This window comes from Hirundo rustica, chromosome 4 (assembly GCF_015227805.2).
Source record: "Hirundo rustica isolate bHirRus1 chromosome 4, bHirRus1.pri.v3, whole genome shotgun sequence".
In the NCBI taxonomy this organism is placed as follows: domain Eukaryota; kingdom Metazoa; phylum Chordata; class Aves; order Passeriformes; family Hirundinidae; genus Hirundo; species Hirundo rustica.
This window is the reverse complement of record NC_053453.1, coordinates 33,827,640-33,854,199: the sequence shown is the minus strand read 5'-3', so window position 1 is coordinate 33,854,199 and position 26,560 is coordinate 33,827,640. Positions and strand designations below refer to the sequence as shown.

The 26,560-nt window shown below is 36.7% G+C and overlaps 1 protein-coding gene across 2 annotated transcripts in view; it reads right to left on the bottom strand.

The window, feature by feature from the left end:
* Positions 1-1,068: 1,068 nt before the first annotated feature.
* Positions 1,069-26,560, bottom strand: part of XPOT (exportin for tRNA) — a 29,570-nt gene continuing 4,078 nt past the window's right edge. The window contains exons 3-25 of one of the 2 annotated variants that reach the window (XM_040062366.2): positions 24,978-25,060; positions 23,860-23,916; positions 22,342-22,411; positions 21,025-21,243; positions 20,258-20,442; positions 19,740-19,908; positions 18,256-18,492; positions 17,909-17,947; positions 15,313-15,375; positions 10,949-11,073; positions 9,930-10,074; positions 9,658-9,777; positions 9,388-9,482; positions 8,569-8,638; positions 8,037-8,275; positions 7,265-7,550; positions 5,820-6,009; positions 4,486-4,602; positions 4,285-4,400; positions 3,725-3,772; positions 2,737-2,808; positions 2,134-2,190; positions 1,069-1,667 (exon numbers count right to left, since the gene is read on the bottom strand). In XM_040062366.2, the coding sequence (XP_039918300.1) occupies positions 1,641-1,667; positions 2,134-2,190; positions 2,737-2,808; positions 3,725-3,772; positions 4,285-4,400; positions 4,486-4,602; positions 5,820-6,009; positions 7,265-7,550; positions 8,037-8,275; positions 8,569-8,638; positions 9,388-9,482; positions 9,658-9,777; positions 9,930-10,074; positions 10,949-11,073; positions 15,313-15,375; positions 17,909-17,947; positions 18,256-18,492; positions 19,740-19,908; positions 20,258-20,442; positions 21,025-21,243; positions 22,342-22,411; positions 23,860-23,916; positions 24,978-25,060 (2,829 nt within the window). In that variant the 3' untranslated portion in view covers positions 1,069-1,640. The remainder of the gene's footprint in view (positions 1,668-2,133; positions 2,191-2,736; positions 2,809-3,724; positions 3,773-4,284; positions 4,401-4,485; positions 4,603-5,819; positions 6,010-7,264; positions 7,551-8,036; positions 8,276-8,568; positions 8,639-9,387; positions 9,483-9,657; positions 9,778-9,929; positions 10,075-10,948; positions 11,074-15,312; positions 15,376-17,908; positions 17,948-18,255; positions 18,493-19,739; positions 19,909-20,257; positions 20,443-21,024; positions 21,244-22,341; positions 22,412-23,859; positions 23,917-24,977; positions 25,061-26,560) is intronic. The other variant, XM_040062367.2, reaches the window with a different exon arrangement.

The window sequence follows — 26,560 nt, the reverse complement described above, 5'->3', positions numbered from 1 at the left end:
TTACTTGAGAAGGCAAAACCCTAATTCATGTATAAAAACTAAGAGTGACTCAAACCCAAAAAGCTTGCCGAAGATGGAAGCTTTATTTTTCACATCATCATCTGCCCAGTACTGGAAAGCCCTCCCCTCGGTGCGGCAAAGCTTCCATAACTGCGGCGGAAGGAGGCCAAGACAGACACAGAGGACTGACAGCAAATGCTCAGCCATAGCTGCAGTGGCAGGGATGCGCCCTTCAGGGAGGTGCAGGAGAATGGCAACACCTAGAAAGCTCCAAGTCAGAGAGGGAGGACTTCTAGTGCTATGGGAGAAAAAGAAATGGGGCATTGGTATGGCAGCAAAGGGAAGGAACCAGTACTGTGAAACTAGGAAATATGAAAAGCACCACAAGCACTCATTCTGTGATACAACAAATCAATTAACAAGAATCTTTTGATTAAACACATATCAATCAGGAACAAAGTCTTACAGGAGTGATACTGTCCTATTGAAGGTAGTAAAGGTACTTTCTTCCGTCAGTGAAAAATGAAAATGGCAGTGTGCTCAAAACATCACCACACTTGGATCCTGGATGCTGCTTCTGACCCAGTTTCCCATTTATTTTTCAATTAAAGTGAATGAAGAACACAACACCACAAAGTCTAGGAAAACTGCTCATCTATGCTAGAGGTAAGTCAGCTTTCCACTATGGACTGTAGCTCATGAGGAAGGTATTATAAATCCCATGCATGGCAAGACTTTTTAACTTTCCCCTGCCCCTATGAAAGTCATAAAAACCTGTCATGTTACAAAATTAAAAAAATAAAAGTAGCAGCATTCCACTAAAAATCACTGTATAGACTATTGATGCTACTGAAATACTGTAGTGAATGCAATTCTTTTTTTTCTGGCAGTATCTTCCACATGCAAGGCAGCAATACAATTTATTACCTAAGCACCAGAAAAACTGCCAGGTTCTACTCAGATGTAACATCCAGAAGACTCAAGAATGCTCTAGCTTCTAAAGATTCAGCTAAAATGATTCAAGGAGACTTAGACATTTCACTGGATCAAATTTTATTGTTTTTATTAAAAAAAGATAGAACCTGATGCTATCTTTAAGTGAAATCATTTATTACACCAATCTGTTTTATAGGAGGTATATATATATTTTATCATTAAGACAACTTCAATAAAATGACTATCTACAAGAAAGATTTTGATTGTTTTATTTTCATGTCACCATACATGAACAAGTGAATTTTATGTCATATTAAAACATTTTACTCCGTATCAAAAATGTACACATTTTAATAACCATTGCTATGGTCTGAAGGTATTTTTACATTTAATTCATTTAATTTAAAAAATAAGTGTAATTTCATTGCTGTATGTGTTACAGTGTAAGCTTAAATCATCCTATACATAATAAAAGTTTGTGTATACAGAATTTTTCATGTTGTCACATACCTTCATGTCTGAGACACAGGTGGGGAATTTGCATTTCTTTTTTGCAGAAGGTTAAAATACATACTGATGTGAGCACGAAGCAACATTTTTTAAAAACAAAGCCAGTTTGAATGGCACAAGAGTTAGCATTTTTATAAATTAACAACCAGAGTTGTGCATTATGGAAACAGGTACATGAGATTCCAGTACTTTCCTTAGGGCTTGGCTCGCTGGAAAAAAACCTGTGAAAAAATATTTAAAAAAATTAAAACAGACGAAATTAAGACATGGAATGCTTGAGGTATAGGAGAATTTGTTTGACAGAGCTAATTTTTGTGTTTAACATACTGGTTAACACATTAAGGATGTGACATGCTATTTGGTTATGCTCACACCCTCAAAAATGATGTGTTCTTACACTCTCTTCAATTATAGCATCATATTTTTGCTTTTTCAACTATTAAACGAAAGCCACAAGAATATCAAACTACTAAGATGGCAAGGTGCTAAGAATGAGTGACAATTTTATGGATGTAGATTTGTTGTTGTTTGCTCTGTCTTTCCAATTAACTGCTTTACTACTTGGAGATTCCCAATAGCTAAAAACTACTATAAAATTCAATATTTTGATTTTACTTCAAGTCACTACGACTAAATTTTATGGCAAAGTTTAAATGGAAGTAAAGCTATTGAAAGAAAACTTTTTACCTTTAAGTAATTTTTAAAAACTTTAGCATCAGGCTGCTGAAGTGCTTGACAGAATTCCTGTAAGAGAGAACAAAGAAATAAGTAATAGAAATAACTAAAAAGTAACTAAATGGAGCAACAAAGCCACCTGAGATACATTAATATGTAAAGTAATTGATATTCATTTGTATTTTCCCTAATGTGCAACTGAAGAAAAACATGTTATGGATAAAAACTTGTAAAAGCCTATGATAGTCCAAATGCATTCTAGGGTGAAAAACTATTTGGTTGGGGTTTTTTTTTCAAATACAGGATATCCGATTCACTTTTAGCTGAGGAGACAGAAACACGTCTATCTGCAAGGATATCTTCAAGTTAAAATTTTAATTAAAGTAGGAAGATTGTTTAGACTGTTACATGCACTGGACCTTTTTTTTTTTTTTTTTCAAGGTACCCTTGCAGTATCTTTACTCCTTATGCTAAATTAATCCTATTTTCATATGCAATAACTGAGTAAATTTTACTATGGGATGAAAGAAGGTTAACTTTGTAAATATGCATTTCTCCCCATTTAACATTTATGATTGTAAAGAGCTTTCCAAATTTTTTTTTAGGAACTCCTACCTGGATTATCTCAGGAGCTACTTGCAAAGAAGGCAAATACTCTTGCTGAAGATATTGAATGCACTCAGGACCCTAAAGAAAAGCAGTACACTTTTTTTTTTCATGCATATTTTTTTACAGATGGAAAATCATAGCCCCGTACTGTATGGTGGTCTACATCACTATTTTACAGAAAAGGAATGCTTTTCAAATCTTTAAGTTATTCTCAGCTGTTATCAAATAAAAAGATTTCTCAATCTTGCCATTACAGGTTCTACTGCAATTTGGTGTCTTTTGTTACACAGAAGAAAAATGCACTAAAAATTGCACTGAAATAAGAATTACAATAGAGCCAAACAGTTTGTTACATGTCAACTGTAAGAGACAATTATGGAGGCAGCTCTCATTTCAATGACATTTGGAAGAAATGAAATAATTGGGTACTGGCATCTGCCTACTTTTTTACCATGCTACTCCTATTGCAAAATTCAGTAACCAAGTATAGATGAACACAGTATTTCTCCTCTTTTAACACTGACTATGTAATCTGCAGTGAACTAAGCAGTAATAAAATGGAATGACCAAACCTTTGAGCAAAACAAACATTTTGATCAACACTTTAGTTTTTGTTTTCTTTACCTATATTTATCAGCTAACTTCCAGCACAGGAGGGATTACTGCACAAGCTGGCAGAATACAAATATAATCCAATAGATCTACCAAGGGAAAGTGAATCAACTTTACTAATTCACATAAGTTACCCTGGAACTAGAACAGCAACAAAGTGAGCAGATTTTTCTCCTTAATGAAGAGTCAGTATTTTGCATTATTTTATCAAGAGGCAGAACTACTGGATCCCATATCCATGCACAGCATTATGATCATCCTGTTATTTTACATAACAGTACAGTACGAATTCATCCTAGTAATATCTAACTTTTAGAAGTTGATAAAACCACTAGAAGAAAACTTGTGACAGTTATTCCCTGTGAAGTATGATGAAGCTTACCCTTTTGAGATGAATTGTTTTTAACGTCACTGCACATTCTGATAAGGCCTGAAATGTAACACAGAGCATTAGACTGTGGCATTGGTCTATTGGTTCACTATTCAAAGCTAAAGAACCTAATGAGGCCCAAAACAAGGGCTAGTTCATGCCATTATCCCTTCATTTTCCCCTCACATAATGCCAAGTCTTGACGTTCCAGGTTTTGTTCCACTCTACTCAGAAAAACTGCACAGCTGAATCCAAAATGAACTAGAGAAAAGCCAACTCTGTGTGTTCGCTTTTACTGCACATTAGTTAATAATTAATGCAGGTCAATGCTAAATACTTGATCTCCAATTGATTTTGAATCTAGGTAAAGTACAGGAAAGTACAGGATACACTACTACAATATTCAATAATTAATCATACAGATAGCTAAATGTAAAAAAAAAAAATCCCACAAAACCTAAGGGATTTTATTTCTGAGATGACAGTCTTTAATACCCCATGGTTATTGTAGGTCTGTTAGCTTCAATCTGCCCCACAGGAATGAATGCAAAAACCCCATCCATAATACACACCAGTACTGTCTGGGCATCTGCTAAGTCAAACGTTTGCTTCAAAGGTGCTAAGAAACATGCAGGAACAATGTGCTTGTAGACGAAGTCTGCAAAACCTACTGGTCCATCTTTACCTCCTAAAAAGGAAAATAACATTTCAATTTTTATTATTGCTTGATGGGTAATAGGAGATGGAAAGGAATTCCAGAAAGGCATTCTTACCCCAGAGCTCCACCAACTTAGAAAGAATAATAAAACAAGTCTTCTGTGCAATAGGATCTGGGTAATCCACTGCTCCTTGAATGACAGTGAACAACACACGTTCCACATTCTCTGCACCTTAAACACATTAAAATGTACTTGTCACTTCAAAATGTAGCCTAAAATGTTTTGGTACTCATACACTATTTTATATAAATACTGACCTGGAAGACATGCTTCAACTTCAAAATAGCTCTTTTTTGCACATATCTCAAATATTTTTGGGAAGTTTCCCCTACGATGCAAGACAACTCTTATTTAGGTTATAATTTTTTTTTTCTTTAAGTTTGGAGATTTAAATTACTCTTCTGGCCTTTAACACACACAAAGGTGAGACCAGTACTTTGACCTATTTACAAATACAAATTTTGTCCTCTCTACCTAAACTTGGACGAGTTAATTAAAACTCAGCAGCACTTAAGTAGTTAGCTTATCTTGCAACATACGACAAGATATTTTTCACACTTTTCAAATTTCTGTGCTGCATCTACGCTTATTTGTTTGATTCCTTTAAAAATTTCTTGTCCCATCGCAACTGCCAAGCACCTCTTTCAAGAAAGCTCTCACTACTTAATGCTATTTTTTCCTTTCCCAGCAGTATTACCACAATTTTAGGAGAGGGGAAAGGAATTCTGAGCTTCATTAGCAGAGGAGTCATTTAAACTTTCTGAAATCCTTAGCCATTTTGATGGAATTCAAACAGAAAGAATCACTAAAAGTATCAAGCAACTAGATGCCTGACTTCAAACTCCCACCATGAAAAGGAACTACTTTGCATCTGGCCAGTAAAGGTGAGAAAACCCTGGTAACTACACATATACTAAGTCACATGATGTGATCATTGCTAAAAAAGATCGGCAACAGTAATAAAAGTTTACAAGATTTACTGATGTGTCCTTCCAAAAACAGACACAATGAATAGTGGCAGCTGTGAGTGGTCTTGCCCAGCAGTCTGAACACTACTCTATATTGGCATACATTGTAGGGTCTCCAATCCACCAGATACAATGATACATGAAGATGGATACATTGTTCTTGTCCTAACAGGCACAGTGATCACATGAAGCTGAAAAGATCAATAGGAAGAATATGCCTATAATAGCTGGGTATCAGAACCCCAAATTCCTGTACAACAGGTAATTTGAATTAGGCAAGCTGAACATAATATTTCCATTAATCCATTCTACTGTAACAGAGTTAACAGTACTTGTCAGGAACTAGGCTAATAATTTACTTAGACAAAACATTGGTGAGAATAACCATAGTACTATCCTTTGAGAAACTGAATTTCTTACCTTGATTAGCTATGACTTCACTCATTCCACTGCCAGTTACTGTCTGCAGAAAAGCAAAGTAACTCCTCCGTAGCATCTGTTTTTCTAAAGCAGCAGACTGGTCATTTTCTTCTGCTGGAAGTAGCAACACCTCAAAAATAGCATGAAGTAGTGGCATAAACATCTGTTGCAGAAAAGGTGAAACCTGTGTCTGTAAAGATCAAAAGAGGGTGTCAGCTCAAAAAAAAAAACAAACCAAAACTGAACATTTAGAAGGCATAAAACTTAAAGGCACATTAGAATTCTCAGCTTGGATTCACTTTTAACATTAGTAACTTCATATAATTACTTACAACAATAACAAGTTGCACCAAGGTCACCATGAACATTACTGCACTTTTACTTACACACCACCTATTCTAAGCACAAAAAACCCCAAGTCCTGTCTAAACTCATTTTGTGTAGGAAAAGGTTTTTCAGGATTTTTCCTCCTTCTGTTCAGACAGACCATTTCAAATTTCCTGAAATACCATCTCTAAGACGTTAAAACTGGCAACAGACCAGCTTTTATAGAACTTTTCTTTAAGGATTACTAAAGAAACTCTTCCTACTGACATTACAGAATAAATTTGTCACTTAAAACACTTTTAATGAGAAATATATGTAAGGGCACTAAATTAATTATGAACTGAAAAACTGAAGGTGTGTGCTATTCAGTCATGTCACAATTCCCCAAAGTGGCAGCTCATATTCATAATAACTCATGTAAGTTAATTTCTTAATGCTTATGCAAGTTTTTATCTTTTATCTTATCTTTACTATGCCTTTAAAGTATTCAAGGTAAGACTATAGAAACTAGGATCTTTATTTTACCATGTTATAATAAGAATAGAACTGTATAACACAAACATAAACATTACACCTGAACATGGTATTTGTCTCATCTTGCTCCTGTGACCTTTTCTTTTTACATTCCTCATCTTTCACGGATTATTTTTAATTATCTACTGTTATCCCCAGTATAAATCTATATTCCTCCTTATACACATATTTGGTATTTCTGTATCTTCTGGAAATCTCATTATGAAAGATGAGAATTCACTTCAAAGCTTGTGTATTTGTAAGCTAATTCATAGTATTAACTTAAAACTTTAGTGGAGGGTATGAAGTTAATTCTGTCAATAAAAAAATTTGTGCTGCAAGTAGTATTTTAAAATATCAAATCCACAAAATTAAACACAATACAAACATTTAAGACTAATCAAAGAAAAAAACCCCAGTCATTTAATCACTGTGAGTCCAGCAACATATGACTGTGATCAAAGACACATTTCCCAATAGCAGCCCAAAATACACTTATTTATTAATTTTTAGGGATGGTTCTAACACTTAACTGTTTTTCCAGAACTAGAAAATAAGATCTCTCATTAACACTTTGACCCTGAAAAGCTTATGCAATATCATACCTTAAACTTAGCTGTTATTTGGTTTATAAGAGGAATGAATTCTTGAAGATCTTTTGCTTCACAATCTTTAAGCATGTGTTCAGAGGCAGAAGGAATGAATGGAAGAACTTCTTCCTCTAGGCAAATAATCATGCGGTGAAGGAAAGTGCGGACACCACTTCTCAGAACTTCCTTTTGTAATGGACAACTGAGAGCTGGCAGAAATGTTTGTAAGCAGTCCAGATAAACCTCTGAGCATCCACATTGTTTTACAGTTTGCTTATTGCTGAAAGCCTTGCTGGTTCGGCTGTAAAAGCACACATCAAGTTTTCCATAAGCTCACATTCCAGTACACTGAAGAAGCAGTAACACTGAGAACAAATGCTTTCTAACCCAGGCACTAAACTACAAATACTCCATTTCATGAACGGGAGTCAGACTGCGGAAGTAACGAACAGAGTATTTCCATATGAAGTAGCATCACTCTGGCAGTTTCTGAGAACTAAATTCTAACAATTTACCAACAATATATGATTTGATTAGCTCCATACAATTCTTTGAGCAAAGAAATAGATTCTGATTCATTATGAACTTGCTCAATGTTCTCTGTATGTACATCCAAAGCAGAGTCTTCTAAGGGGACTTATTTTCTCAGCTATCAAAAGAGATTCTACAACCACTGATGATTTTCTAGGTCAGTAAAATAGAAAACTCAGTCCCTCCTCCCAGTAAATCCTTTGTACTTCCCATTTACTCAAACCAGAAACATACAGTGTTACTGTGCTGTACCTACCTAGCAAACCCAACAGCATGATTGAGGCAGTCAGCCAGTGCCATCTGTCTGTCCTCGTCTTGTGCCATCATCAGTTTTTCTAACAATACTTTGAACTTCTCCATCAGCGGAGTCAACAAATTTCTCATCAGAACCTGTTTTCTTTCTGCAGAGTATTCGCTGTTAACTATTAACACTCCAGCTGTTTCATAAATGAAAAGTTGATCATCACTGCTTAACAGTGCCTGGTAGCCATTTTCCTAAAATGGAAGATAATAGGCATAATTCACCAAGTACCCTCTATCAAGGCTGCCTTCTCAAATTACAGCCTTCTATATGTACCCATCTCTACCCTATACTCCCAGAAATCCACATAAGCAAGATGATTACAATTAGGTACAAAAGTAAGGTGTGCAAGTGATCTCACGCCAAAAAAGCAGGTTAATTATTTGTCCTTAAATGTCTGCATGCTAAGCTTACAATTCAGCAAGTACTCAGGTACACTGATAATTGCAAGCCTCACTCATTACAAAAAACTACTGCAAATACTTACAGGAGGAGAAAGTTCCATCAGGTCTTGTATTCTGTTCAGAACATCTTCAATAAAAGGATTCATTTGCTTACTGAATTAAAAGACAAGTACATAACATTACTTAGAAGCACATTCATTTTTACGGGTTTCAAAATATTTTATTTAAGCTGTGAAGTTAGATGCTAAAGTGCCTTCTCAATATAGGAATCCCCTTTAAATATCAAAGTACTGCTGCAGAAAAACCTGGTTTATGGGTATGATGCTACTGGTAGACCAAATAAATACATGGCATAGTGGGAAAAAACCATTTCTTTCTTTCCCTCATTTTTAAAAAATATGCATAACTTAAGTGAAGTATTTTGAACAGCTGAAAAATAAAATCATGTTGAAATCTGAGCCATCTCTGACCTTCTTCTGCCTCTAAATGAAATACATGCCTGTGAAATCAGCCCAACCAGACAGGACTGTTCAAAGGACTCATACGCTGGGTAAACTTCATCAGTAGAAGTTCTAAAACGAATCAAAATTTAATTAGAGAGAGGGAAGAGTTACTCTTGGAAGTCTCTAGATCTACTCACACTCAGCTGTGCTTACTAAGAAAAAGTAGAAAAGGTATTTATATTGTTGATCAGCTTTAACATCTGTTCAGAATAAACTAGGCATATGTGTTCCACTGCTACCTTAGTATTACACAGTAGAACAACCCTGCTATTGCCCTGTTTTGGTATTTTACTTCACTGCAGTCCATCTGAAGCCCAGCCCATTCAGATGGAAACTGGGACATACAGAAGTGTTGTGTGTAGTAATTTCAGTGCCATTTGTACACATTTATTTACTCACTTAAGAGACTTGACAAATCTGGAAAAGAGGTAAGCTGTTCGACTGCGTACTTTGGGACTTGTATGACGAAGACCACGGTGATCTAAAAATGCCATCTGCAATCAATAAAGCATCTCAGTCTTAGAATGCCTAAACAAGGATGATTCTAATCTTCCAATAAGTTAAGAACTCCAGCTCCCTTAGGGACCTTCAGAGAATAGGAAAATTTCTGAAGTCTAAAGAACTTATCTAGTCTCATCTAGTTAAAAATATAGATGAGATGAAACTTACTAGTACAGTTGGAATGTGCTGAGGTTCAACAGCAAAGAATTTTTCATATCTAACCACCGTTTCAAAAAATTCCAGGGTCACGGATGTGTGTTGATAGGCACTAACACCGGAAGTCACCAGCTACAAATAAAAGCATTAGCAAATTAGTATTTTGGCTGTTTATAAAACCTAACTGCAACATAAGTGACGTGCTGGTAATTAAGATAAGCCATTTGAACTGACACATTCCAGTATTTAGTGGTACTTTTAAACAGCTCTCAAGACATGCTTACCGTTCTCATCATGTCTTGTAAAGCTGTAGCTTTAGTAACATCACCAGAGAAGTGAGCACCATGAGATACAGGAAGAGCCTCAGCCAACATATACAGCAGCCTTATTGCCACTTCTACTTCCATAAATCGTGTAGTCTGCCAGTTTCTACAGAAAGAATATGAAGATCATGACAGTCTTTAGTACTTCATGAAATAATCACAATTATACCATGGTAAAATTTTCTTTTGAGCCTTTTTCAGATGCAGAGCATAAAAAGAACAGATTTAAACTAAGGAAAACATCGGAAGGCAGTTATTCAGGATGGTTCAGAGAGACTTTATCCTCTAAAATACCACCTCCTCATCAGATCACCACCAACTTTCTTTTGCCAATTTCAGCTTGAAAGCTACAGATTTCTATTGTCTTTATTTAGATACAAATGCATCTACTATGACATGAGGACAAGCCGTTCAGCTTCACATAAGAAGAGGCTCAGTTAAGGCTCAAGGTAGCCACAAACAATACTCGATTTCTAGTTGTATACACATAGCTCTCCTCCTAGCCAGGGGACTCGTAACATTCCTTTACTTGTGTGCAGGATTAGAGCTACTTTTTTTTTTTTTTTTTACAAAAATACTCCACTTAGATTTTTCCTCCCCCATCCAACCTCGTTTTTCCGGTAAAAGTAATGCATAATATTTACAAATATTTACACCTCAAGGAAACTCTTCTCATATGTGGCAAAGTGAATACCTCTCCAAACAGCTGGTGTAGGTAAGTGACAAAGATCAAGAAACATCAATAGGGAAGAAAAGCTGCCATTTAAGATTATAAAAAGAAAGCTTTTTCTTTCTAAGGACCTGAGTAACAGATTATACAAAGTCACATTTATCATCAAGTTGTAATGAGCTCATTCTGCCAACTGACTTCACCTGGCTGCATCACACATTTCACTACAGACTGATGGTTTACAAAAGGAAAATAAGAAACAACCCCCAAAAAGGCATCATACAAAACAAAGTTATAAACGCCAACTTACTGAAGTGTAGTGTTAAAAACTCTGCGGACAGATGCCAATAGTAATTCTGGTGAAACCTGAGCAAGTCTGTCCAGCAACAGTTTCAACTGTTTTCTGTACTCCACAAACATTGCTTCATCTTCACCCTACGAAAAAAAATCACATCACTAAAGCCCTTATTTTCATGTTTAAATTCATCCATAACCATTTTAAACTACTACAGCTAAAGCAAAAAAAAACCTTGTACATACAAAACAAGTATAGCACACTCAGAGAATTCAATAATGCTCATCCAGTGCTCTTACAACATAACAGCAGGCTCCTTTTATGGCTTATTGTCCTGGGGTGACTTTTTGATTCTTGTATCCCCAGCTGTCTGTTCTGTTTATGGTGTATGTTAAGTTCTGTACATTCAAGACTAGGTAACCCCTGATAAGTAACAGCTGTGTTAATTAACCAATACAATCTCAGCCCTGATGAGTAACAGCTATATCCAACAAGGATGAGTGAGATAAAAGACAGGGTTAGCTGGTCATGGAGGAGCAACCCTGAAGAGCATGAAGCAGAGACTCATAAAGCAGGATTCTGAAGAGAGAGAATCACTGCTGTGAGACTAGCTCAAAGAGCAAAGCGGGGAGAAAGAAGATGTGCGGAGTTAGTTTTGAAAAGGCATTCCCTCCTCTGCATTCCGGCTCCTGGACTGTGCGTGTCTGAGGGCTGTTTAAACCTGCTCTGGACTGAAAAACCCAGACACTCCCGCATCTCACACCGGCGCCCCCTGGGGCCTAGGACGACATTTTTCCAGCACCGGAAGAACTGATAAGAGACTGAGCAAGCTAAACTACCCACAGCAAGGATCTCTGAATTTACCATCCTACTTCCGAGCAATGAGAGGTTTTATTGTTTCATATTATTCATTCTTTACACATGCGAGCACTTCATTAAATAAATAGTTTCTTCCACTTTTCTCCAAGGAAGTTTTCCTCCCGGACCAGCTGGGGAAAGGGGCTGTTTGGGTTTGCTTCCTAGAGGGACCCCATTCAGGGGTTCTCTCACAAATTTGCCCTAAACCAGGGTAAATACATTTTAATTGGTGCCTGACATGGGGCTAGAGAAAGTGGAAAAAACTTGTACTGATTGCATTTTGGTTGTACTTTGTGAGGGGATAAAGGAGTCAGTAGCCATGTGGCTGCTTGAATTCACAATGTCTCTTGGATTGGAGGCCTTCATGTTTCTGCTCCCTAAGCTTTTTGAGGTTTTAATGCCTTTCTGGTCCTTAGGTTTACTTTCCTGTCTGGAGATAGCTCCAGTATTGTCTGCAGCACATAGCTTTTACAGTAGAGGAGAAAGGATTAGAATCGCTATTGTGCTGGGCTCAGTGATAATAATTTATAGGAAGTTTATAAAGGTACTGGAGTTTGGTTTATGGTTTCTTCGTCCTACTCTGTGTCCTAATTCCAGCAGCAAGTTTTGGGCATTTAGTAATTGCACCCAGTTTGTTAGAGGAGCAGGAGATGCAGCTTTTCAACTTTTTCTTTCCCTCTACTCTCTTCAATCCGCTGCATCACTTCTTGAGAATGCTCAGTGTGCCCTGAAGGTTAAAGATACCACCTTCCTGATATTTCATCTGCTAAGTTTTCCTCTATATGGTTTGCAGCTTGTATAGAGTGAGGGCTGAGATTTCCAGAGGAGCAGATGAGACCTCTGACCCAGAAGTAGACCCAGGTGCAGAAAATCTGGAGTGGTGTGGAGAATGGGAGGATATAGGCCAAACCCTGAAGGATTTTCTTACCCTATAGCCTGGAACTTTCCACATGAACAAATTCAGAACCCAGCTTAGGTGGGGAGATACTTGAAAGAGAACTACCATGATGACTCTAAGGAGAAAAAGCTCATTGCAGTAATCTGGGCCCTGGCATATGCTTATTGCATGCTGCTAGATACTGCAGGGCAGCAGATAAAGGCAGGGGGGGCACGGACATAAATCAGCAGCTACCCCAGTCATGCAGGCTGCAGGCAACACCTCAGATACTCAGGCTGTAGCTAAACCAGACAGTGAGCTTAAGACACCGGCAGTCGCTGCAGGAAGAAGCTCACCTGCAAAACCCATCGACCAGTGGATGATGATCCAGATGATGGACCCTCAACGTGAGCTCCTGACACAAAATCAGAAGTCAAAACTCCTGGCACAAGATTAGAAGCTACTATTGAGTCCTTTTCCCTGAAGGACCTTTGTGGCCTAAGAAAGGATTACACTCAACACCCTGATGAATCTATTAGTTTGTTAGTCCGTCTTTGGGATGCTGCAGGCGAGGCTACAATGCTGGATGGCACTGAAGTGAGGAATTTAGGATCCCTGTCATATGATCTGGTGATCAACCAAGGGATGATGAGGGAGGCTCACCCTCAGAGTCCCAAGGAACGGGTCCTGGGAAGTGTGGCACAAAGATATTTGTGTGCAGATGATCGCTATATGCAGCAAACCCAGTGGAAGACTACAGAACAAGGGATTCAGTGCTTGAAAGAAATGGCAGTGGCAGCACCTGTCTTCTCAATGACGACCTAAACACTAGGAACTCAGACTTGGTACCGTGTACACCTGTGATGTGCCGAAAACTTGTACGACTTGGGCCACAAGAATATGCTTCCGCTTTAGCAACAACAAAGTGGGAGGACAGGGAGGAGATCATGCTTGATATGGCGAAGAAGCTCTGAGGATATGCAGATGCATGGTCCAACACACGCAAGAATTGCAGCTCTGTAAATGCATATGAGGAAATTAGAAGACAAGAAAAGGAGAACCACAAGAAACTCAGGGAGGAGATTAAAGAGGACATTGTCCAAATCTCTGCAGTACAGACCAGAAGTTCTGGCACCATGCGCAGATGCTCCCCAGATAGAGAGAGAAGGGGCACCCCATGAGCTGAGCTGTGGTTCCTCCTGCATGATTGTGGAGAAAACATGAAGAGATGGGATGGAAAACCTACCGGTGCTCTGGCACAATGGATGCGTGAATTGTTGAAAAGCAAGATTCAGAGAGGAAGTTCCACCAAAAAGGAAGTGGCTCTAGTTACTCAGGGAAAGGATAACCAGGTTTAGAGGGGCCCTGCCTCTAGCCAGGTAGAGGCTAGGGAAAAGAGTGTTTTTTGGATTGCGTGGATTTGTTGGCCGGGCACATCTGAACCACAAAAATATAAGGCCTTGGTCAACACTGGTTCGCAGTGCACATTAATCCCACAGAGACATACAAGAGTAGAATCTGTTTCTATTGCTGGCATGACAGGGGCATCAGAAGATTTCACTTTGGCAGAAGCTGACATGAGCCTGACTGGAAGTAAGTGGAAGAAGCATCCTATTGTGACTGGCCCAGAGGTCCCATGCATTTTGGGCATAATTTCCTCCAAAACGGATATTAAAAAGACCCTAAGGGATTCAGGTGGGCATTCAGGATAGCAGCTGTAGAGGCAGAGTGTTAAGCAATTGAATACTCTGCCTAGATTATCAGAGAACCCATCTGCAGTTGGATTTCTGAAGGGATAAGAGCAATGAGTGCCAATTGCCACTCTGGCAGCGCATCGCTGACAATACAGAACAACTTGAGATGCTGTGACTTATGTATGTTGAGATCCACTGCATTCACTCCAGAAACACGCTAAAAAGGCTTTCCAAAATGAAAACCAGCCAAAAGTACAAGAAAGTAAATGCTCTTGGCAAAGCTGAATTGACTCGTTCCTCACAGACATTTATTCTTAGCTTCTAGCTTAGTTTTCAAATTGGATTGACAACATTTATGACAGACTGAATATAGTTTAAGTTAACCCTTTTAAGACTATAGCTCCCTGAACAGCCTGGGGCAACATAAGTCTGTCTCACATACTCAGTCCTTACTGCTGGCTGACAGAGATGTTAAACGTGGAAGGAAAATGAAATTAAAGACCTTACCCCATCTTTAGCTCATTTTTGCAGAGGTTTGACCATCTTAAGTAGCTGAAGCGGCATGTCTTTTCAGAGTTGCATTACGCAATATTTCTCAAGTATTTTTGCAAGACAGAAGTGACATGAAGAACATGCAAATTTGCACTGAACAAGCCACCTCAACAGCTATGTTTAGTTATCAGCACAGCTATATTTGCCTAGGAATAGCTATGTACAAATACAGCCACAAATACTGTTAACTCACCTGGCTTTGATATACCTTTATTATGTTGTTCTGTCCTATGCAGACATGCCTAGAAGCTTCCCATATAGGAGAAACCCTCCCCCTATAGACCCTTGCTTTCTACCTTTAAATTTTTAGTCTATGAAAAATATAGATTTTAAGTGTGAGCAAGTTTTACGACATATAATTATGCTGCATGTGTCTGTTTATTCCTACAACACAGTACCTCATTTTCAAAATTATATTCTTCATCATATGTCAACTTCTTCATAACAGCCAACATGATTGCCTAGAATAAAATCAGAAGCTTAAGCATAGAAGGAGACAAGTTATAGGAAACCATTAAAAATACTACAGTAAAGAAAACATTGAAGCTAGTGCAGTGTGCTTACAAATATTTTTAATCCTTTTTGAACTATTTTCAGAAGTTTAGCAGAAGTTAACAGTCCAAATCAAATCAGATGGATTATATCCAAACAATACACATCTGCTATTCCAGACAGACAGAAGAGGCATTTTGGAGCTCTCAGTCTCTGATAGTACTATGTAGCTTTATTTCCTGCTTGTAATTTGTGCTGTTCAGTTCACGTTGAAAACAACTTCCTCTGTCTAGTTCAGTCATCCTGATTAACAGGTTGTCCAAGGTACTATTTTAAAAGGATAAGTGAGCTTAGCTATAACATCTCTAACAGTTCATAGTAACTGGTGTGCACAACATCTATCTCTATTCAGTAATTGTTTTGCCATCTTTAACATTGCTGTTTCAACACTGCTTCAAGAAACAGCATACTATACAGTAGTACATATAACTACTATACATTGCATGTGGTAAATACTCCTGATTAAAGTATTTTAGTCTAATCATTATCATCAACATCAATTAAATAAATAATTTATATATTTGGTTTGCCATCTTCAATCCTGCAAAACAAAGTCGCAAAAAGCTTCAATTACACTTACAGAATCCTTTATACATAAACTATTGACTAAGCCTGGGAGAAAGACTGGATCCAGCTGCACTTACACTCCTCTCTGAGAAGTTTGGAAAGCAAGGGGGCCCTTTCTGCACCTTGTCCCTCAATGGGAGGGTCTCTACACCTCCATTCATAATTTGCAGCAGCAAGTTGTCAGATCAATTAGAGCAACGAAGTGCAACATAACCTTAGTAGAGACTGTTGGTACATCCCAAAGCAGCTATAAAGGCTTGATCTTAGCTCTACTTAAGTCTGAATGACACAAAAAAACCTTTTGAGAAGTAAACCATGATTACTATTTTTCATTTTAACTGCAAAACCTGAAATTCATCAACACCAAAATGGACCAATGAATTAAACCTAGGCTACTAAGGTGAAATTCTTGGTCATCTTTTCGAAATAGATACTTTGACACCAAGTGTCACCATGACCTGTATCTGCTTCCCTAAAAGAAATGGTATTTAAGAATTAAAGTAACTGCAAAATATTAATGCATTATCTGTAGCCAAAAATGTTTAGAAAGACCTGTCATTTTAAGAATTAAAAATGTGATACTACTGATAAGAAAAAAACTTTGAAACTTCAAGAAACAAGCTCCCCTTTTTTCCTGTTCAAATAATGAACAAGTTGAAAGCGTAAACTTTAAAATGCAGGACTTGAAAGGAATGCTGCTAAGCACAAGATTTAAAGCTTAAGACAAACAACAATAAGATTAAGACTATTTCCCATTACTTTCTCATTATAAGTTGGATGAAAGAAAAAAAATATTGTTACTATTATTAAATTGTGTCTCAGTTTAACACAAATCCTGAAGAAGCACTCAGTAAAATTAATAAATATTTACAGCATGAAAATCTCCATTATGAAAGCAACTTAAACCAACATATTTCAGGACAGTAACAGATTCCAACTTTTAGTGTCTTAAATGTACTGCAGTAGTAACGTCATTTGATCTAGCTGTAACAACAAAAGACAGTCACAAAAATAAAAAGAGTCAGTGTTATAATCAAAGTTCTCATTTTGTGCTACCTAATCCAATTTAAATAGACATTAGACAAAAGGAGATCAAGATACTCTACACCGGTTACCCAAATTCAACTTTTCATGTTAGAACAGATACAGAATTTAGTTTTCTTTGTAAAGAAAAAGGAATCACACCTGTTAGCTGTATGAACTTACAAAATATCTGTACCAATCTAACCAGTTCAACATCCAAATCAGTACATCTACATTGGTGCAGACTGGGCTGAAAAATCCATATAGGTTTACTACTTCCAAAACGGGACATAAACTTTATGTTTTATATATAAATTTATGATTGTCTATTTAAACTTAATGTATACTTGATGTAATGGCTAACATATAACTGCTCATAATTACAACTGTTATCTCTCAATTGTTACTTCTTTCTAAGTTTAACTTATTAAGAGTTATATTTATGATCTTCCTTTGTAGATTTCTTCCAATCCTTTGCAATTAGGGCAGGTTTCAATAAAAAATAAAAACTTCAAGGAAACAACTCTTCCATGTTGATTTAAGAATATTCTTTGAACAGTATAGCCTGCAGAGGAGCTTGCCAACATATGCACAAGGGTTATTTGGGAAGACCAGCTCTAAAACAGCTTTCATCTTCATACGCAATTCAATATAGGTTTACTATTTAAAGAAACAACTGTAGTTACTTAGCAAAAGACGGAAGTGTCCTTACTTTTAAGTCTTCACTTTTAATTACTGTTACATATACATTGAGACATGTAAATGAAATATGATTTGTTTCAGCAAAATGAAATATTCTGATCTCATGTGTTCTTGAAGAATAGAATCTGTAGAAAAAAAAAAAAAACCTACCTCTACATTGGCTTTTTGCTGGTCTGAAAGTGCAGAAAGCTGGAAAATAAAATTCAAGTGTTATTTTTTTGTATTTTAACTCCTTTATTATTGTCTAAGAGAAAGACTTTCTTTTTTAACAGCCATATGATCTTACTTTCCCCTTATCACAAGATTTAACTCAACTCCTTCAGATCTCTAAACAGTGCTAGAGAAATAGCATGACCAGTGGCATTAAAGAAACGGAATGCTAATTAGTCAAAAAAACTATTTTGCAAGTCAGCTTGCCTAAAGTATGAGACATTCATTAAAAAAATCAAATGAAATCATGCCAGAATTGGCATGAAATTGAAGCCAGACATATTTACTTGTTTCAGGATGTGAAGGTAGTCGTAACAAAAGCCAATGATGTTAGAAGAGATGTCATCATCTTCATGAATTAGAAGTTGCAACATCAGGGCCACTTTTGCTTCAATAGCTTGTAGAGTGTCTTGAGCACTCTTCATATCACCATTTTTTATCAGTTTAGTCCAACTAGCTATTAATGCTTGCCCCATCCCATTGACCAGCTTGGAAAATCTGGCCAGAAAATCCACATCATCCTCCTGCAAGAAAAGACACCTGATTAAAAATACTAACAGAGCTTATGTTTAAATAGCACAAGACTACAAACTCTACTACCCATGTCTAGTATGTAGAATTAAACCAACACTTGCCTCCTAGCTGGAAACTACCAATTGCCTACAATTGGTTCTTTTTCCTCTGGGAATGGAGAGAGAAAAAAGTTAAAGCAATGCCAGATTTGGCTGTCCTCCATTACACAACAGTAGCTTGCTTCATCTCTTCAATTTGTTTGTTTGTCTTTTTACAGCAATAAGCAGGTTCAAAATAAAAAGCAGCAGCACATGCCTACCATAAGTTTTAGGCTGTCTAAGAGGAAAATCTTTTTATGAAAAAACTTCAAAGAATTACCAGCTGCAGCTCACTTCAAAAATACTGATAACAAGTACCTTGCAGTACTGCCTGCATTAAAGGTGAGTTAATATTAAATATTTCTGGCTTGCTTTGCAGAAAAACATTGATCACAATTGAGAAATACCCCTAAAGCAGCCACCTCAAAGAGACGTTTTGGTCTCTGCCGTAACTGTACAAAAGTGAAAAAAATAAGTCTACCTAAGAAAGTCAGGTAAGATTTTTATTAGTAGGAAAACAAATTTGACCAAGGTTTCAAAAGTAAGAGGTAAAAGCCTTGCAATCTAAGAACTACAGCTTCAGAAGGACTGGTTGTTCTTTCTCCACAGCAGGTAGTGAACAGCTGTTCCTTTAACACAGCAACTGCCAGGCAACGTGTGTTTAGTTAGGTGGTATACTTCTCCAGCTTACAGATAAGCATTTCAAGCCTCATGTTTGATGGTGCACACATGCAAAACAGCATACATGTCCTTATGAAAGCTCCTTCCCCTGCCTAATTATGCATAGAATTTTTTAGGGTGAGACATTAAATTAGCTGTCTTGGCTACAATACCTATTACAGAATCATTCAGGAGGGAAGATTCAAGACAAGGAAACACAGAATCAGTATTAACAGTACAAACAACATGTTTTAAGAGAGGAACAGAGAAGTTATATAATACCTTGCTTCTAGAATGAAATGCTGTGTGTTCAAATTAGTAATGAAAAAACAAGCTCTTAAATTTGAGAAAACTGTACTAAGTATTCAGCTTTGACACAGAGGCAAAAATACTCCATCTAATCTATAGACTCTTTTATAAAAATTTTCTGTGCACTTGCTTATTTAAGAACTGTCAGAAACCTATGACTTATTCCTATTGTTAAAAATCAATGCACAAACCTGATCAATACTGAAGAGGCCAGCAGACTGCAATACTTGACATAAAGACTCAACCAGTTTTGTTTTATCAATTGGGTCCATCCCCTTATTTACAATTTCAAACAGACAATCACAGGCTTCTTCCCGGAGAACTTCCACAGACATGTGACCTAGCAGCATATTTATAAACCTTCAGAGAAAAAAAAAGTTTAGCTTTATATGTACAAAGTAACATTGTATAGAAGCTTTATATTGTTTGTGTGCATATTTACAATGATTTCTTTTTACAGTTCTTCTTTTTTATTGTACTGACAAAACTCAACATTTTATAAATTTTAAAGAGAACACAGCAAACTGAGTAGTGTTTAATTTGACCATTGTATCAGCTTGGCTTGCAAAAACAATCACTCTTCTAAAATTCCCAAAACTCCAAAGATAGAATTAAAAATCATCTTTGAAGGATATATATATTTCATTCTATACAGTCAGCACACTACCAAGGCAATTTTTGCAAACCCTTTCCATCAAAACCTTCTTACCTTTCATTGGCTATCAGGCTCAAATCTATCCAGGATACATAAGCTCCAACTACTTCAAGGCACTGGCATGTCAACTCTGAGTTATTGTATTGATAATTTTGTAAGATTTGGTACCACGATTCCACCAAACTTGGAATGCACTGTTCCCTCATAGTATCTTTTAATAGGGTGTTCCTTCGAGCCTCCTGTCAATACAGAAAAAGGATAAAATCAGTCTTGTCACAGATTAGCATCTTGTCAAATTAGTAGCATTTTTGTGTCCACTGCCAGACATTACGTATTGTAAGAAGATAAATAACTCAAATCAGAAACCCAAAGAGAATGTTTTTCCTTTCCAACAAATAAAACCAAAATATCTTAAGTTTTCCCTTTTATTATCCACAATGCCCAAACACTGAAAAAAAAAGTGCAGAAAAAGAAGAGCAGTTCTCTAAATCATTAAATGGACTTTTGATGTTAGGACCCTTAAAACATGCACTAGAAAAATTAACATTTTAAAATTAGTCAGTCTAGCACTACACTGGCAAACTCAGTTGATTAACTTTTGTTTGCAAGCTTTCAAGCAAAAAAAAAATACTAGCTGGAAAGCATGAAATCATAGAAAGCATTAAACAAAGCTAAACAAAATACATTAAATTTAAACCACCTCATGTGTCTAAAGCACAGCTGCCAGAGGAAAAAAGCATATCTAAAAACCTTATGCTCTAATTAAAGTAAGGTAACATCTTAAAAAATTTAAACAAGTGTTAATGAAAAAAATAACTTGCCTCTGATGTATGAACAACATCCCGGTCCACCAGCTCAGCATCAACAGCCATCAGGATTCTGAGGTACATATCCACACCTCGTGGATTAAGGTCAACTACTGACAGAATGTCAAAAAAAAACTTGGGCCATTTTGTGAGATATTCAGTAACAAAAAGCAATGCGAAGACTTGTGCTGCTTTGTTGCGAATGAAAGTCTTCTCAGGCTGGGGATTCAGCATCTGGCAGAAACAAGACATTTCATCTGTATATTCTTAATAAATTAGAGAAGAATCTTAAGGGTTTGTTGATCTCTGTAGTAGTTATATACTACCTCTCTTCCTGGCTGAGACCAACAATAAACCCTTACATTTCCAAGGAATTTGAAGAAAATTTGGCTAAATTGTCATGCAGTAGGGAAAATGTTTTCTATGGGTGACACTGTCCTAAGCTTTTCATTCAGTACCAAGGCATTAAGTGTCTCAAAGACTAAAACTTTGGTGGAAGTTAAAATCCTCCTAGCTAGCTTGTGCCTGTGTTAGATATTCGTGCCAAGAATAGTAACGGAAGTTCCTAAATCTAAGGGGGGGCGGATCAAAAAATCTGTCACTACCAATCTCTCCTCTCCTTTCCCTTTTATAAACTCCTAAATGAAACAGTTTGTCACAAAGAGAAAAGGAATTTTATCCACTTCATAATGATCTGTTCTTTTTAAAGTTGTGTTATATTCCATTTCCTACTGTTAAGCTTTCCACACAGCAGCTCAGGTAATCTTCAGCGCAGAGCGGAATGACAGCTGTATAATGGCAGGTATGGGCAAACCAGGCGATGGTTCTGCTGACTGCACACTCCTGGGTGGGGCTGACAATACAAGTTTGGCTACAGTACCTAATTCCACAAGAAACAATCACCCATACTCTGCCGCTACTAACAGAGGATGATGGACATCTGCCAGCATTCTAAGTAGACAAGATTTCACAAAGTAAGGTCTAAAAGAATTAGCAGGCCTGCTCCTCTTCCAGACACTCAGGAACATCAAGAATCTCTATTATACCTCTCTAAAGTGGAACTTTTAATACACCTTATTTCATACATAAGTGATTAAACCACAATCATTTTCTGATGCAAGAGTCATATATTTAGTAATAAGTTCAGGCACGGACTTATTTACAAGACTTGATTTAAAAAATTTCTCCTACACTTTTAACAATCAGATACCAAATCTCTTCCGGAAGCCATCTTTAAACTCAAACAACAGATTAAACACTTAGTCCACACTCAATGACCTATATTAGGCCTTCAAAGGATAACATGTAAGACTGCTGTAAGGACATATGTACCTGTGCTTGCAGCCATGTTATGAGTGTTTCCCTAATTAGCTGCTGCTGGACTTCAGTAAGCTCAGAGTATCTGAAACAGAACATATTGAGATCAAAATACAACTGTGCTTCATGACAAGCACCCGCATTCAGTAAAGCAAGAACTATTGTACGGTATATAATGCTCCACATTAGTGTAAATGAAAAGTTTCTAGGACAGCAATTTACAAAGCTATTTGCATGTTAAAATTTTGACTCAAAGGCAAAAATAAAAAACATTTTACCCATAGTAATAGATCCCATTTTGAAGCATTACTGCCTCCTATATTGGAATAGAAGCTTGAAATTTTGCAGGAAGGCTGCTCTATCAGGGATAGGACTTATGATAAAAATACCCATTTGACCATAGGCCAAGGGGATAAGGAAGAGATACCTGTAAATGCTTGAAAGTTTACTACACATTGAAGACTATCACTACAGAGTACAAGAAACCCTTCACCTATCTGACCTGTGCTACAGTTACTATCAGGCTTATGTCAAAAAACCCAAGGACGTAATTCTGCTTTATGTCATACATATAGTCCTGGCAAATTGTGACATTATATCCAGCCCACCTCAAACACTAGCCATACCTCTGCCAGGACTAGGGAAGCTGAGAATACTCTATTGCAAAGAGAGTTAGCTATAGGCTTGTAGAGTCCTTAACAGAAATGACTGCTGAATGGGACTCCAGTGTTCCTGTCACAGCCAACTATTCATTAAAGAGATAAAAACACACCCCACTGAAAATGTTTAAAGAAAATGAGCAGCAGAAAACAAGAGAAAACATACTTCAGGAAGCAGGTGACAGGAATTAAACAAGCAGAGTAATTGGACAGTGAGGTAAAATTGGGTAAATAAAAAAATCTTTAACATTTGCACTCACACCAAACTGTAAAACTCAGTCACAAAATACATCATATTCCTATCTGAAGTCCTGACCTTGTATTACAAGCAGTAAGGATGATAATCAAAGATTCCATGATGTTCAATTCCAGACTAAAGGAGCCCAAAGTGAGAAAAAAATATAGTTCTGTGCAATGACATTCATATTATTAAAAAGTATTTTTCCCTAGAATTATGGTTCTATGAAACCACCAGAGAGTGAAAAGACTCCTTTCTCAACAACTCTGCCATGGTTATTGAATGAATAGGCCTCTGTCTGAAGTCCAGGACTCTGTACAGAGCATGGCTGCAAAAATCAGTGGGAGTACAGAGTAAGGCCTGAATTTCCAGACAGGAATGGCTAAGTTTCAAACAGTCCTTGCTAACTGGGTCTGCGTTGGGCCATACACAGGTGTCAGACTGAGAACAGAGCGTGCTGCTCAAATCCTCTCCAAGGAAAAGGTAAAGAAATACAAGACAGCTCTCTGCACCAGACTACAGAAATCTCAGCAACCAGAACTAGGCAACGGATACCATTTTAGGTTTATTTGCAAGCACAATAAAAAGGGAAAATTAAATGGATGTATATGGATGATGTCAAGAAAAATTACTTACTTGAACTTAACTTGATGTTCCAGAACTTGAAAGCAGAAGAACTTGATGTGATCATCACTAGAAAAGAAAATTCGGTTACTGGAAGCAATACGGTACACATTCTGTGAAGAAAAAAAAATGCCTCAAATATTACAACCAGATTGCCCCTTTGGCACCAGAAGAAAACCCCAAACCTGCTGCTACTGTTACTTCAAAGCAAAAATGACAAATAGCAGAGCAGTTAATCTGGTAGAAATGAGCAACTGTTAAACTAATATTTATGTTTGATATCAGTCTTTTTTTCTATAGCCACCTATGTATTACGGTTTGATTTCAGTATTGAACAAACAAAACTACAATAGCTACTGTATCCTGACCTTAGAAAAATCTGTCAGGCTTCAATAGTATGTTTGAGGCCCACTTCTACACTAAGTGCAAGTTGTACTCTTAAAAATCAGAGGTAAAGACACACTGAAGTATAGATTAAGCATAGACCTTCCACAAGCTCTGTTATCCACACTGCTTTTTCATCTTATCTAAAACTTGCAACAACCATAATGTATTTTTTAAAGATTATAACTTCTAATCTTATGTGGTTTTAATTACTGAGTCAGTAGTTTTGATAAATCACTTACAAAATAGCATTCACTATAAACTACTGCTGTTCTTCAGGAGATATGCACCCCTCAATTTCCTTCCAAATTGAATTATTCTGTAAAACAGTGACAACCTAGTATTTTTGATGTAAATACACAACTATGTGCAAAAATAGTGGTGATTACACACTCCTTGCATCTTGAAAAATGGGATGCCATACTCCATAGAACAGGGGCAAGGAACTACTTATGAGATCACTGCACATAAAGCCTATAGTCTCACAGTGGGCAATTCTCAGCCACTTCTTTCCCCCTGGATTTCAAAAACCAGCAGTCTTTAGGCTACTAAATTAATATGGTGTTTAATTTATACATTACTCTTCCTTGAAAGGCATTATACAGAGGCCACAGATCAACTATGATACTAAAAACAGTATGAAGACCATATTAATTTTCAACAGTTTAGCTTGCCCATTATGGTGCACAGCTAAATCAGACCCACACATATTACTAATGTAAATAATAAATTATTAGTTACATTACCTGTATATACTCTGAGCTAATGCTTCTGCACAGACTTGCCAAGCATCCTGAGATATCTTGAGCTGCTCAAAGTAGGCTAGTGCCTGCAAAAATCAAGGTAAGTTTCACTTTAAAAGAACAAAGCACATAGCAATACATCTCATTCACACTTGCCCTTGTATTTAAACAGCTCTTCTTCAAAAAACCAACACTATTTGGATACATTCCAGTGGCTCCCTACCCACCTTAACACTGAGTGGGTTGTTTCCAAATGCTAATATCATAGGAACCCATTTCCACTTCATATTAAATACAAAGATTTTTGTTACTTGAATACAGAAGTCATAGAATCAGAAGTGCTGAGGTTAGATGGAACCTCCAGAGACACAGCTGACTAGAGCAGCTTGCTCAGGGCCTTTCCATATAGGTGGAAATTCACATCCTAGTAAAAATTCCTTCCAAAAATTCTAAAGAAGTGGTAATTTAGATTTTTCAATTTAAAAAAGTCACTATTTTTGTTGCACCACTTTGCTGGTATTCAACATCCCAGACTCAAAAAACATTCAAATACTGATTATCTGGACAACTGTCAGTTTATGAATCTTCTACAGAAATCAAGAAAATATCTACCAAATTTTAAATAACCATGCTACTTATCAGGACTTCTAAACAGCTTTTGACAACAGCTAATTTGATTTAATTGCTTTACAGCTCAGTGTGGCCTGTAATACAGAACAGTAAAGCAAGTTTTGAAGCAGAGATTAGATTAACAACATTACTCCAATTCTATGAATGTATGTATTTCAAGGGGGAGGTTTGGCTTTTGGATATTTTTAGGGGCTGCTTTTTGCATTAGTTCATAAAGGTTTCCATTTACCAAAGTAATCTCCCAAAGTAATTATTCAGAACTAAGTTCTAAAATAAGAATTCACTTCCTGTGGTTAGTACTAGTGATACTTTTCTTATATTTAATATATTGTTTTACTAGAAATTATTTGATACTTCCCTTATGTTACATCTTACATGATAGTGGAAAAGGTAGGTCCCCTTCTGCTATGAAATACTTCAAAACTCGGCAGACTGCATAGTTAAAAGGTCAAATCTAAAAGCATCAAATCTTAGTGATATTCTATTGACAGATCACTAAAGATTAGCTATAGCCATCCTTTTATAAAGAACAAATACCCAGAACCAACATATTTACAGGCTGCTTAGGAAATTAAAATACATTTACAACAATTTACATTCCAGGATTTGTTTTATGAACACAAAACCATGATATTAACATACTAATTCCTGAAAGATTTTACTAGAAGTTGTCTTGTAGACAGTTAAATCAACATGGTAATCAGTCAGCAGAGATAATTACTGAATAAATAGTTATATAAATAATAATAATGCCTTTTCATAGGAGCATCTCTTATGCAGTAAATGTTATCCACCTATAACCTATATTCTTAACCTATTTTACAATAACACAAGCTTCACTACAATTAAACCCACACATTTCAAAGACAAACCTAGGTAATCCATTAAAATTACAGTTAAAAAAACATCTAAGAATCAACAGGCTAATTTCAAGCAAATTGTTTTCTATGGCTGGT